The sequence below is a fragment of the Thunnus thynnus genome, chromosome 12 (genome assembly GCF_963924715.1).
Source record: "Thunnus thynnus chromosome 12, fThuThy2.1, whole genome shotgun sequence".
Lineage (NCBI taxonomy): Eukaryota > Metazoa > Chordata > Actinopteri > Scombriformes > Scombridae > Thunnus > Thunnus thynnus.
This window is the reverse complement of record NC_089528.1, coordinates 17,981,026-17,995,501: the sequence shown is the minus strand read 5'-3', so window position 1 is coordinate 17,995,501 and position 14,476 is coordinate 17,981,026. Positions and strand designations below refer to the sequence as shown.

The 14,476-nt window shown below is 37.9% G+C and overlaps 1 protein-coding gene across 1 annotated transcript; it reads left to right on the top strand.

Annotated features, from left to right (window-relative positions):
* The first annotated feature begins 1,465 nt into the window (after window positions 1-1,465).
* prkacbb (protein kinase, cAMP-dependent, catalytic, beta b) lies at window positions 1,466-13,645 on the top strand. Its single transcript, XM_067606017.1, has 10 exons — window positions 1,466-1,801; window positions 5,823-5,884; window positions 8,013-8,141; window positions 8,401-8,499; window positions 8,593-8,675; window positions 8,822-8,948; window positions 9,042-9,137; window positions 10,000-10,122; window positions 10,291-10,455; window positions 12,109-13,645. Exons 1-10 carry the CDS (start codon window positions 1,756-1,758, stop codon window positions 12,232-12,234), a joined length of 1,056 nt encoding a protein of 351 aa, XP_067462118.1. The 5' UTR covers window positions 1,466-1,755; the 3' UTR covers window positions 12,235-13,645.
* Window positions 13,646-14,476: the final 831 nt, after the last annotated feature.

Below are 14,476 nucleotides of genomic sequence, written 5' to 3'. Positions count from 1 at the left end.
TTGTATTTCAAGTCCTTCAAACATGCCTGATGCAAAGTCTTCATATATATAAATACATAAACTTAAAATACTGTCATGCACAAGAAGTCAAAGCAATCAGCAGCCAATAAAAAGCTTAAACTGGATCAATTTTCCAGTAAGGCTTAAAAATGTAAAGTTTACTAATGGCTACTATTTATTAGTCTCATTAACTACATTTACTCAAGTACTGCAGCCTACTCAAGTACAATTTTGACTTACTACTTGAGTGTTTCCGTTTTATTCTACTTTATAATTCTACTTTACTACATTTCAGACTTTTTACTCCACTACATTTTACAGATATAGTTACTAAAGTTAGTTTGCAAATGAAGATTTCACCTACAAAACATGTCAGTAGTAGATCAAAACAGCTCAATACATTTTGCTGATAATAAACAGACTTGTTTAGACCTCTGATTCTGGCCTAATATTTCATTTTGTCTTGGGATTTATTTTTTTATTTTATGATGAAGTTCTACCTAAATATTGTCTGTTTTTCAAATTCAAGTCAAATCCCTTCATGTTTGTCACTTAAATACATAAACCTGAAATGCACAAAAAGTCAAAGTACAGCCAATAAAAAGTGATAGGATCTAAGTTTCTGCGCTATGAACACTATTTAAGTTGCTGCTGTGTCCATTCACAGCTAGATTTCGTATACATTAGAAATCAAACAAAGACATTTCTCAAGTTATATTTAGCCTGTATAAAGCCAGGCAAGCGAATGCTGCTCAAATGTCATCCCATATCTGTGAATGCAATCATGATGCTCCAAAAACGCGGAAACAAGTCGTGCTCTGTATCTTGACATCTCTGGCCAATCCAAATACTAAACTAAATGAATGCAGCTGAGTGAGGGTGTGAGTCACCTGTCACTTCCTGCCACAACAAAAGAGACAACCAGTAGGACAAAGACATATAGACAGATAGACATTTATAAATATACCTGTACTTATCATCTTCTACTTACAGCTACCATCTCCTTTTGTTTTTTTTTTAATGTTGTTATTTATAGACTAATGGCTGTCTCGTATCACTACTATTAACATCCCTTTATTTTATTATCCCCACTAACGTATTTATTTTATTATTAGTTTTATTACCAGTGGATTAACACTTGCATTATTTGTCTTTGTCTTGCATAGTTAAAGTCACATTGAAATTGTACCAATTCTAACTTGATTACTTAAATTACTTACATATATGTTATTCTATTATTATTATTATCTATCTATGTTATTCTATTAACTTATATTGTTATTCACATTGTTGTTTTTCATAATTGTGCTTGGGCAACACATGTCAAATGTCATGTCAGTGAAGTCTGTTGAAGTGAATGAGTGAGAGAGTGAGGGAGGGAGGAAGGGAGGAAGGGAGGGAGGGGGGAGAGGAGAGGAGAGGGGAGGGAAGGGGAGGAGAGGGGAGGAGAAGGGGGGAGAGGCAGCTCAGTCAGAACAGAAGTGACCGCTAGCTTCATGTCAACCATACAGACATTACTGAACTAGCAGGAGCGGAAACCTTTCAGAGGGGAAGAAGGAGAGGGAGAGATAGAGGGAGAGCGAGGGGGGCTGTCGGAAGGGATCCTGGACTGTTATTTTTGTCACGTTTGAACCGACTAAACATTTAAATCGATTTTTTACCTATTTTGAGGAGCTCGGGAATATCAGCTGTAGGAAGGTTAGCTAGCCACCGCCATCTCTTCTCCGTCGGAGCGACCGCCGTGTCTTCCACACCATGGGGAACGCTGCCACCGCCAAGAAGGGCAACGAGCTGGAGAGCGGTGAGTCCGGGCTGTTGTTTGGACCTCGACGCTTGTTTTATGATGTATTTAGTCGTTTTGACACTCACCAAGCCTCCACGGAGTCGCTAGCTAGCCTGTTATAACACTGAAACTGTCCTAACTGGCAGCTACAGTTAACGTAAAGCAAGGGAAGGGCCGTCGTCATCCCCCTCGCACGTTTATCCCACCAAAAACACTTGTAGTTTGTCGATATATTATCACGCAGGGGTGTGTTCGTGTGATTTTTTTTTCTTTTTGCACACGAAATTATGTCAATGTATAGCTGAGTTAGCTAGCAGCAAGAAGACCCCGTGGATGTTGTGGTTATCTTGGCTGCAAGGGGGGTGGGGAAGGGGACCATAACAGCCTATTAAAACCTATTACAGAGCCGTGAAAGCGATGCCTATCGATAAATTGCCCGTATTGATAAGTTGACACGTTAAAAGGCTGGTTGCATGCCATCTGGATCACAAGAAGGGTCGAGCTTGATGACCAGCTAGCCTGCTAACTTTAGCTATGAGGAGGGAGGGGGGGTGGGTGGGGGGGATTAGCCCTCAGAAGGCCCCTGTCATTTCATTGCCTCTTGATGGTGGTAGCTGTTCAAGGCCTACAGACACACACACAGTGTTAGTGTATAGTGTTAGTGTGCAGAAATGCGAGGTTAATGGCTAAAAAATCTTCCAGGCAAGCATCACCCCTTCATCTTTCCTGTGAGTAACAGTCAGGATGTAGTGCTTATGTTTGGCTGCAACTAGCTGTTCCAGAGAGAAACTTTGCAGTGATGATCTTAAATCTGCAGCAATAAACCACAAACCCATGAGTAATTGTTATAAATAGCCAATAAATTTTACTTGAAGGCAGTGTGGGACTGTTTCTGCCCCAGGCTTTGCTGCCACATTTTATTCTCGGCTACATAAACAAAGCTTTCCCTTCTGTACAGCACCGTGACCAAATATGGTGAAGAAATGACGAATGCCCTCTTTCCATTCATAAAACTGCAACCTACTACTGTCTTCCAGGCATATGCACACACGCACGCACACACACACACAAACACACTTGAATTGTGTCACCTGTATTTATTTAGAGGCCTTTTCTAATCTTGCTGTGGTAAAGGTCCATCAAGCCTCACTTGTCATTGACTGGAGCAGCTTGTCATCAGACCTTCGTCAGAGGATAAGGGGTATTACAAGCTTTGAAAGGTTTGACGTAACTCGGCCTAGACCAGTGTTACTGTGCTCGTATACTTTGATGTGTCCAGCCGGTCATCACTGAACATCCCATGCGATAAATCATAAATATTTCCCTATGCCTGGTTGTAAACATGAAGGCTGTAGGTGTTTGTTTTTCGCAGAATTGATTGCATTTGATGGCCTAAAATCAGTCACTTGCTGTATGCACTGAAATGCAAAACTACTTTCATGCATTTTTATTCTCTTAAAATCATGCTGAGAACCCTCCATGTTCAGTTGCGCACTTTAGTTTGTTTAAAGTAGTGTCATTTTATGATGCAGTGAATACGTTCCTCTGAGATTTATTGACCTGTTGAGAGAGACCAGGCAGGCACAGTGAACAGTGCCAACCAGAGACACTCACAGAGACAGATGATCAGATCAGCAATAGTTCCCATACTGCCAAGTGTTTCTTTTGAGTGTAACTATGATCCCTAGATCCTGGGCCGTGGCTAACTGTTAAACCTGTTTAAGCTGACACTGTACCCTGAGCTGCAGATTTGTCTAGAGTGTAGCTGCTCTGACAAGATAACCTGGTTACCTACAGTGCTGTATATACACTAGAGTAGCTGTGTTTACTGTATATAGCTGCCATTACTGTAGCTGGAACACTTGGAACAACACCAGCACAAGTCACACTTGCACAGGGAGATTAAACAGTTGCTATCAGGACGCCTATTTTATTTCACTGTGCCCATGTATTATGTTTCACACTCTAGTGTAACAGGACATAACTCAACCATGTTATGCTTGTCTGGATTTTGACATTGCTCTCAGGAAGTGTTGGCCGACTGAGCTGGCTTTGGACCATTTAACTTTTCTTAAAGGCACAAAATGTTGGAAAGACATTTGTGCCAACAAGTAGACTAGATATTTTTCCGCTGTTAAAGATTCTATGATTGGATGGAGAATATTTAGTCAGCATTAAAGTAATGTTCTTGAGCTGCAACTGGTGATTTTTTTTCATTATTAAAGAATTAGCACTTTATTTACTCAATTAATCATTTAGACTATGAAATGTCAGAAAACAGAAAGAAATGCCTATCACATTTTACTCAAGGCCAAGGTGACGTCTACATGTTTATTATTTTGTTCAACCAAAAGTTCAAAACCAACAGATGTTCAGTTTATGATCACAAAAGACAAAGAAAAGCAGCAGATCCTAACAATTTACAAGCTGGAACAAGGAAATTCTTGGTATTTTTTTTTATTGAAATATGACTTGAACAATTAATTGATTCCCAAAAGGTAGCAGATTGTTTTACTGTCAATTTACCTATCAGTTAATTTACTAATTGTTTCAGTCCTGTTTTGTTCAATGCATTTATCGTGAGGGCAGCAAAGATTGTTTTCATTATGTATTTATCTGCTAATTGCTATTGATTAATAGATTATCCATAAAATGTCAGAATATAATGAGAAATGCCCGAAACAATTTCAAAAATTACAAGGTGAGGTTTTGTTTCGTCCATGCCCAAAGATACTTAATTTACTATCATGTAAGACAAAGATAAGCAGCTAATTCTCACAAATGAGAAATTTGTGAGGACTTGCTTGGAAATCTTTGGTATTTTTGCTTGAAAAATTACTCCCCACCCCACCAATTAATCGATTAACAACATATTTGACAATTAACTTTCTGCCAGTTGGATAAGTAATTAAACAAATTGCTTCAGCTCTGTTTATCATGATTTCAAACCTATTTTGGGGAGAAAAGTTTTCAGTCTAAGGTGCAGGAAATAAAACTTACTCTTACACATATTGAGAAAGTTTTATGTGTTTGTAGAGAACAGCAGGTTTTGAATGTTTTTTTTGTCCTCTAGTATTATCGTTTCAATCTGACCTCACATGCTCCACTGAATCTCTGCTACATGGTATTTTGGTACACCTGTTCTTCCAATAACTCAGTAGACAGTCAGTCTCCGTTTAAATTCCTCAGGTGAATGTCAACTCTGTTTTCATTCCTGTTGCTTTATTCACGACATATGCTTCATGTTTGTTGATGTGTTATACTTGTTGTTATGTACATGAACTCTATATTTCTCTCTGTCTTCTCTTCCGTATCATCCCATCCGTGTGGGTGATTGTTCCTGCAAAACCTTGGTGATCAATAGAGACTTTTGGTATGCTCATTCCTCCAAAAGATGACTAGAATGGCAATTGGCATTGGTCTCACTGTGGAAACTTGCTAGATGTGCTTGCTTTTTATTGTGTGCTTTGATAATAAATCAGTGTTTTTATTATCCACATTCTCTCAATCTGGATATCTGCTGTCTGCTGTGTTTCCCATACATTGGTTTGTCTTTGCTTACCATTTTTATGCTGTGTTTATTAGCCTTCCCTCAAACTCTATCAAGTGATGCACAAGATACTCAGAGAAACCTGCCCTGTAATTTCTGAGTGTTGTGTCCCACCTCCCCTTTGAATAAGGCTAAATAACAGAAAAGAAAACCAGACTGAGTCTCTTGGCATGCATCACTAGTCTGCCTGTCTTGGATGTTGTTGTCTTGTGTTTGCGTTTTGTCTTATCTTTAGAACAATGTGTGCTATATTTTTGATATCCCATCTAATTTATATCCAGATGAGAGTTGACTTTGCCCGTGTTCTTCTCCATTAATTTACAATTTAATTTCCATTTTCCCTCCTTTTCCCCTCTGGTAATAAAGCATTTGGTCTTTTTGACTAAAAACCCAAATGTGATTTTTTTTTTGTGCAAATAATACAAGTTGTGTTGCCAAATAAGTGTATGCTAACTATCTGTGTGCACTCTTTTTTTTTTTTTTTTTTAGTGAAAGAGTTTCTAGCCAAAGCCAAAGAAGATTTCTTACGGAAATGGGAATGCCCACCACAGGTCAGAGTAACGAAAAGATCTGTAACGCTTTATTTTACAAGTCTCTTAATTTTGAGTGACACTTTTTAGGACATTTTTAAAGGAAAGGTGGTCAAGTCAAATTTATTATATAGCACAAAATCACAACAAAAGTTATCTCATGCGACTTTTCAGTGTTTCCCCCACGTTGACTGCCTTTGAGTGGCGGTGGCGGGGGGTAGGGAGAGACACACATTTCTCCGTTCTCCGTTTAGGAGCAGCTGTGATTGACACAAAAATGATAATAGCTGGTCCACCTTAAAGGTCAGTCCACCTTATGTGAGCCTTGTGAGGTTAGGCTAACCCATTGTTGCTAATTTTGGGGCTCACCCCCTTCCAGCAGTTGAGGAAACAACAGACGAGACGTTTCTTTGTGTTTGGAAGCTGCAGCGTTTATTAACTGACACACTGTAGCTTGTACTGTACATTTACTGCCAGACGGACAACTTACTTAACTGCTAACCTTTTCCTCTGCTCCGTTCACATTCACCGTCACTTTTCTGCCACTCACACTTGCTCAACCACACACTCTCTACACTCACACATTACGCACTGCCCTATTCCTTAAAGGAGCTATGCAACCAAAAGTTTCCCAGGCAACGACGCAGGCTGTTTCACATTTCAGAATAGCATTGCACAGAGGCTCCCAAACCAAATGATTATTGATTTCCGAATGAATGGATATTTGACGTTCTTGTTGGCCTGGCGACCTGCCAGGCCTGTACAATTATAGGGCAAACACTGCTTTTCATATAGAGCAGGTCAAGACCGTACGCTTTAATTTACAGAGACCCAACATTCCCCCATGAGCAAGCACTTGGTGAAGGCGGCAAGGAAAAACTCCCTTTTAATGAAAAGAAACCTCAAGCAGAACTGGGCTCTAGGTGGACAGCCATCTGCTTTGGCCATCCACGGAAGCCCGTGATGCGCAACCAGGTGGTCTGCAACCACAATCCATAGAAACCTGCAAGATGAGAAAGCACAAAAACTCCGGGGAAGAAGCCAAATTAGTAACATGCATTAATGGGACATTAATGACATGACATGGAGAAGAGGAGAGAGGAGCTCAGTGCATCATGGGAAGTCCCCCGGCAGTCTAGGCCTATAGCAGCATAACTAGGGGCTGGTCCAAGGCAAGCCTGGCTGGCCCTAACTATAAGATTCATCAAAAAGGAAAGTTTTAAACCTTCTCTTAAACGTAGAGAGGGTGTTTGCCTCCCAGACTGAAACTGGAAGATGGTTCCACAGGAGAGGAGCCTGAGAGTTGAGTGGTATTAGGTGGTATTTACGTGGTGTAATTTGGTACAAATTATATAAAAAAAACTGGAAAAAAAATGTTAAGTGGGTTTATTTGGTAAATGCCCACTCCATTATATTTGGGTTGTTAATTTGCAAAAATTTCTTTATAAATTAGATTATTGATTATTCTTAAACTGACAGAAAATATTTAGTTTTTAGTGTGTGTCAAACTACATATTAGCCTATTAGATTGTTTCTTAAAAACATAATAATAATAATAACAATAATAATAAGCACATTTCTTCTTTACTACCAGATTAAATAACCTTTTCAAAGAAATGTCCTTAGAATTAACAGAACTTTACACAGAAGCTATTTTAGGAAGTTGTTGAAAGAATGTCGTGGAAATTAATAGGAAAGTAAGGATCTGTAGAATGAAGTGCTACAAAATTGTTGATATTCGCTGCCTTGTTACAGAGTCTTAAGAAACAAACTAATATATTGTTTGAAACACAAAACTACACACTATGTAGTAAGTATATTTATTTCAGTCTGTTAAAGAATTGTTAAGAATCTAAGTAAGAGTTTTTGCTAAATTATAAACTACATATGAATAAAAAAAGAAAAACTACACCAACATTTTTTTCCATTTCCTTATAATTTGTACCAAATTGCACCAAAATGTTTTGCAATGTCGTGGAAATTAACTGTCACATACCTGCAAATTGCATAGAAAATTTCCAGGAAATTAGTATGAAATTAAGGGACCTGTAAAATAAAGCGTTACCAAAAGCTCAAAGTTGAAAAGTTCAAGTTAACATTTAAGGTAGCTGCATATTCAGAGTAGGCTAACATGCTGTTATTTCCACAGAGCACAACGTGCCTAGATGACTTTGACAGATTAAAGACCCTGGGTACCGGCTCATTTGGAAGAGTCATGCTGGTGAAACACAAAGGAACAGAGCAATACTATGCCATGAAAATACTGGATAAGCAGAAGGTCAGTAGACTTGTTTTTTAAATTCAGCAGCATGTATTGTATCAGGCCTAAATAATAGAGTTAATATGTGCAGTGACAATAAAAGTTTGCTGCAACTTTATACATCTAACAAATACTTATCTCCCTAAAAACTTGTTCCGTTGCAGGGTTAAATATCTAAGTAACCAGCTTCCTTTCAGCGCCTGCTATCTCTGTAGCTAGAGCTAGTGAGATTTGCACGACAAGGTCATCTTATCTTTCTTTTTTTTTTATCTGTCAGGTGGTGAAACTCAAGCAAATAGAACACACATTAAATGAGAAGAGGATATTACAGGCTGTGAGCTTCCCATTTCTCGTCAAACTTGAGTATGCGTTTAAGGTATGATATTCTTTTTTTTAATTTAGTAATTGAAATTCCTTTATTAGGTTATTAGCATGGTATGAGTGTCTTTTTACTGTTTGTTTTTTTTAGGACAACTCCAATTTGTACATGGTGATGGAGTATGTTCCCGGAGGAGAGATGTTCTCACACCTAAGACGAATTGGAAGGTTCAGGTATTATACTATACCTCTCATCAGCTTATCAAAGATCAAATACAGTGATGTGTTTTACAAGTGAATCCATCCTTAGTTTACTCTTTTCTGTATTGATATATCTTGTTTTACAACTGTGAACACACTTCCCTCCTCCTCTTCTCCAGTGAACCACATGCACGGTTTTACGCCGCCCAGATAGTGCTGACATTTGAGTACCTCCATTCACTAGATCTCATATACAGAGATCTGAAACCTGAGAACCTTCTCATTGACCACCACGGCTACATTCAGGTGAACGAGATGCAGCTAATAAATACATAATGCCGCTGTGTTTTGTCTGTCCACACTTTGCCGATGTTTAATATTTATACGCTTGATTCTTAGGTGACAGACTTTGGATTTGCAAAGCGGGTAAAAGGCAGGACCTGGACGTTGTGTGGGACACCGGAGTACCTGGCGCCAGAAATCATTCTCAGCAAAGTACGGAGCTCTGAATAAGCGGATTGGTTGCTATTACTACTATACAAATGTCATAATGTCCATGATGTGCTGAAATGAAACTTCCAAACTAAAAGAGTTTTCTTTTTGTATTGTTCTTTGCATAACTGGAAGCACATTGTTGTTTGGTTGTGTAATTTTCTTACTCCAGTAGATAACTGGTTAAACATTGACAATTTTAACCATTTCCAGTGCAGCTACAAGGGAGATTTAGTGACAATAAAAAGTAAAAGTCAGGTTATTTTACAGACTTAACTACATTCACAGCTGAACACTCATACAGGTAGAAATCCATTCTAATAATCCTCCAACAGTTCTCAGCCGCAGTGGACCATAAAGATAATGCAGCAAAAAGACATGATGTGTTTTTTGTGTAGGGGCTACAAATTAAACTTTTTATCAACTGGAAAAACTCATGTTATGCTATGGTAACAGCTGTCTCTACTGGCATGTAAAACCTGCAGCTGTACCGCAGAAAATATACACAAAGTAAAGGTAGAAAAGTAGGCATAGCATGAAAAAAATCACAACTTCATAAGTATACACTTATTTCACAATAATTCCCTTTTAGGAAATGGGTTGTAGGCAGGTTTTTTCTGGATTTTCATACTGAACATCGAATATTACTGTTGGTGAACAAACTCTCCCACTTAATGTTGGAGGTATTTGGAAGTTCCCTCTCAAATAAAAGAAAACTTAACAAGGGAGTTTTACATCAGAAGCAAAGAGAAGTCCTGAGTATAAATATCTATCAAAATCAAGCATGACTTTTGAGTTTTAGGAGTAGTAGAAGCATTTTTTTTTGTCTTCTTAGTCATTACTGTCCTTAACTTGACTCTTTTAGGGCTATAACAAAGCTGTGGATTGGTGGGCCCTCGGAGTCCTTATCTACGAAATGGCAGCTGGCTACCCTCCATTCTTTGCAGATCAACCCATTCAGATCTATGAGAAGATCGTGTCTGGGAAGGTAAGACAGTGTTTGTTTTGGATCTTACCACATGAAAGAAGAGATGTCACTTTATCTGAAATTTGCTTCCTACTTGTAGTTTTAGAATAAGTTAGGTAGTTTTCTTGGTGTGCAAGTAAAAAAAACCCAACTATTTGAAAGAAATTCTTACAACTTTGATCTTTCTAGGTACGATTCCCCTCCCACTTCAGCTCTGACTTGAAAGACCTGTTGAGAAACCTGCTGCAGGTGGATCTGACCAAACGTTACGGCAACCTGAAGAACGGAGTCAATGACATCAAGGGTCACAAATGGTTTGCCACAACAGACTGGATCGCAATCTACGAGAGAAAGGCAAGACACCGTACACGTTTAGTAGTGACACCAAACACTGTAACCCCCTGGAAAAAAAAAACAAGTTAATTACATATTGATTTGTTGATATTGATTCTCTGCTAGTAAAATGTCCTGATATGATGCTGCAACTATGTTGTTTGATACTATTTTGTAGAAATTTATCTGAGGAGTGTCCATCAATTCTGTTTCATGCTGTGTGATGATCATTATTTGCAGCATTTTTTTACTTGTGTGTTAACAATGATTTCACAACAAGAGCACTTAATTGCACTTGGAAACCACCCAGCTCCACTGCCGGCAGTGAGGTATCAGTGCCACATGGTATTTTGCAAGGATGACAATGATAATGGAGTTCTTCGATTAATCAAAGTAGATATTTAGCCCTTATCGATCTGTTGACAGTGTTCTACCAAGGTTACTGTACTATCATACCTCACTTTAATGAATTGTAGCCGGACACTTTCTTTTCTAAATCTGAGCCAGCTTGCTTTATATGCATATTTCAGCACCATATTCATGCTCTTATATTTAATGTTCCCTCAATGCTTTCTAATAACTGCTGGTTACAGGGGAAATGGTCGTGGGATTCTGTGATTTAGAAGCAATATAAAAAGCAGAAGTGAAAGTTAGATTTCATGCAAAAATTAGGAAGTCTGTTGTGTTTTTGTCCATTTACAGATTTTATTCTGTGGACAAAAAAATCATTTGTTTGCTTGTGTAGTGCTGCTGTATGAAAATGCCAGAATGTAGTATTATGGTTATGGGTTGTTGCAATGTGTTTTCACCCTTTATTTGCATCTCTTGTTAATATATTTTTCTCAATAAATGAGGGCTTAAAAAAGGATACAAATTCAGCATATGCGTGGATAAAGTGCTAATATTAATATTATGTTATAATATAAATTATGTTTAATAGAATAGAATAGCTTTAAAAATACACACTTGTCCTGAATTTTGCAAAGTTAAGGACTTTTCAAGTCTGTAAAATATGGCATTAGTCTACACACAACACTCGTGCAGACTAATGCCATGTCTTTCTGTATCTCTCTTCCTTCATTGTCTTTTTTTTGACAGCCAAACACTCTAAATGTTTAGTAAATACGTAGTTGAGGGAAGTGGACAGACAACTTTGAAGAAATAGTACACCAAAGGCTTACATGTGTGTCATGTCAAGCCTCGGTAGAAAAGACTGTTTCATTGAAAACATGGAAAATGTGAGGCAGCATGCACACAGAAATGACCTTTATTGACAGGAGACAGAGTTTAAGCCTAGAAAAGTCTCAAGAACTTGAAGGCTCAGTAAATGGTGTATTGTAGCGTTTGACATATGCTGTTTCTTACTTTCACACTCTGCCAGTCAGAGGTTTTAAACCACATAAAAATCATCAATCACAAAATATAATCAAGGAATGCTGTAGGTTGAAGTGAATGTGGGAATATTTTATTAGAAATTATACACAAAGAGTGGGACTTTACCAACAGTGTGGCTAAAAAGCAGGTAAAAACAATGTTCTCTTTGTAAGACAGTCTGCTCAGAGAAATAACAGCTTTCCTTTCCTCAGTCATGGATGTTCCTCTGACTGGCAGCGTCAGACATAAATATAATGTAAATCCAGCCTATTTAAACATGCATTGCTCTTGTTCTTGCAGGTGGAAGCCCCATTCATACCAAAGTGCAGAGGCCCGGGGGACACTAGCAACTTCGACGACTACGAGGAGGAGGAGATCCGCGTTTCTTTAACGGAAAAATGCGCAAAGGAGTTTGCAGAGTTTTAGGACGCCAGAACATGGATATATCAGGGAAATAAGGGGATCTTTGCACTCTTCTAAAGACTTTGGATGGAGCAGAGACCATCGTTTTTCAGATCTACTACATAGTCCCTTCATTCCACAAGGCTGAATGAGGTTGCCATGATCCTTGGGTGCCGATAACCTCTCACTGTCACGTACACCTGCGTATTAAAGCAGACACACCACTTTTTTCTTTTTCTTTTACTTTGTTTTTTTTTTTTTTTTTACCTACCCACCATTTTTTTTTTACTTTGAAGCAGTTAGTCTTGGATGTTGTAATCCCCTTTTAAAATGTGACATTTTACAATTTATGAGGAAAAACTGAGACAATGGCCAATAATAGTCCACACATTGTAACTGACATGTCTGTGGCAGTTTGACACACAGTTGTGTGGGTTGTAGGGTATTCCCTCTAGTTGTCAGTGGTGTATATTTAACAGTCTGTTACAGGTCCACGTTACATTGGCTATTGTAAAGTTTTGGCCAGCTTTCAGAGGTAGTATTTGTCCTATGTGCATATCTGTCAATTTTGTAAGACATTTGAACACTTTTGAGTGTTTAAAGCATGACCAAATAGAAAACATTGGGTGACACAAGAAGAAAGGTTCTTTCCTTTCTTTGCTTTTGCCTTAGAGAGCCAAGTCCTTCAAAGCCCCCCCCCACAAAAGCATCCATTCACTGTCTTCTTGGTATTCTGACCCAGGCACAGCAAGCCATCGCTGAAAATGACAAACCTTGTTACATTAGTAAAATGCAAATCAAGTTGTTTGTTTGATCCTTTTGGATCTGTTAGTTACATGTAAAATTTGTCATTTGGTATCTTACTATTTTTTGTCGCCGTGTCTAACATTATAGTCATATTGTCCCTAGATTTCAGGTCTTCCCATAAAGACCATTTGTTACAAGTCTGTGGAACAATGTGACTTCAGTAAATGGAAGAGAGTGACATTAAATCCTTTTTAGGATTTTTATTGAATATAATGTAAAGGTGAGAGGGTCAGTGTGAATAGTGTTGCGGCTCTGTGCCTCAACATTGTTAGTGAAACCTTAAATAAAGTACAGAGTTTATCATGTATTAAATCAAAGATGTTTTAAATCTTAAGAAACACAAAACTGCAATCTACCATATTTTCCCCGTTGCCAGCCCCGACCAGAATTACTTTGTTTCATTCTTGTCAAAGAATGTAGATTGCGACTTATAGGTATGCATATTTGAAAGCTTGATTTCAAGGTACAGTTTTCCTCACAATACACTGGCTAAAATAAAGACTGCTCCTTTGTATCACATGTAACCCTGTTATTGTTAAGCTCATTACATTATACGTATATGCATTGTTTCATATATGTTTTTATTTATACACATTAGAGATGCTAATAAATTTTATTTTTAAAAGTGTTGAAGTTGTGTAACTCGCCTTGCATTGTGAGATTGATTACTGTGCCGTTCAGTGCACTCCCAATTAGTTCAAGTAGTTCATGTCTTGTTTTGACACATATATAATATGTCACCAAGTCTGAACCACTTACTTTTCCAGCAATGTTGATGAATGTGAGAAGGATGCATCTTTAACTTCACTGTAGGGGTAATAAAGATTGTTGACAGATTTCCAAAAATAAGGATTTTATTACACTCCCTGAAAGTCAGCAAAATGATAGTGTATGCCTACTTTTTCACTTCCATCACCATGAGTATCATAGTCATGTGACAGTGCATAGTTCTGTAATTTTGTACCGAAACGGAAGGAAGACTAATCTTACACAGTCAAAACATGAACAGTTATTACATGGGGGGTTTGGGTCCCATTTGGAGGTACTCAGTAGTTCGTGAGACAGTGTTTTGCAAGTTTTATTTATGCAGTGACTTTCTTTTTTACATCTTTATGAACAAAACCAATGTATGTAATATATACATAACAGTTAACAAAAATTAAGTTTGTACAATAACAAACATTTTTAACCAGTTTTACAATGATGTTTCCAATTTATTTATTGGAGAACAGAAACATAAATTAATATCCCTGTCTTTAAATCTCTGAAAAAAGTGAGTTGAATCTGTGAAAGCACTGTGTTGAATATCTGCAAAGCAAGTCTCAAACCTTTGAAGACACTGATTTGTAACATAGGGAACATTGCACTGCAAACATTGTAAGAATGAAGCAATTATTTCAGACATTCAAATCTTAAATGTTTGAATCCTGTTTTTCGGGTTTTACAACCACAGTTTATA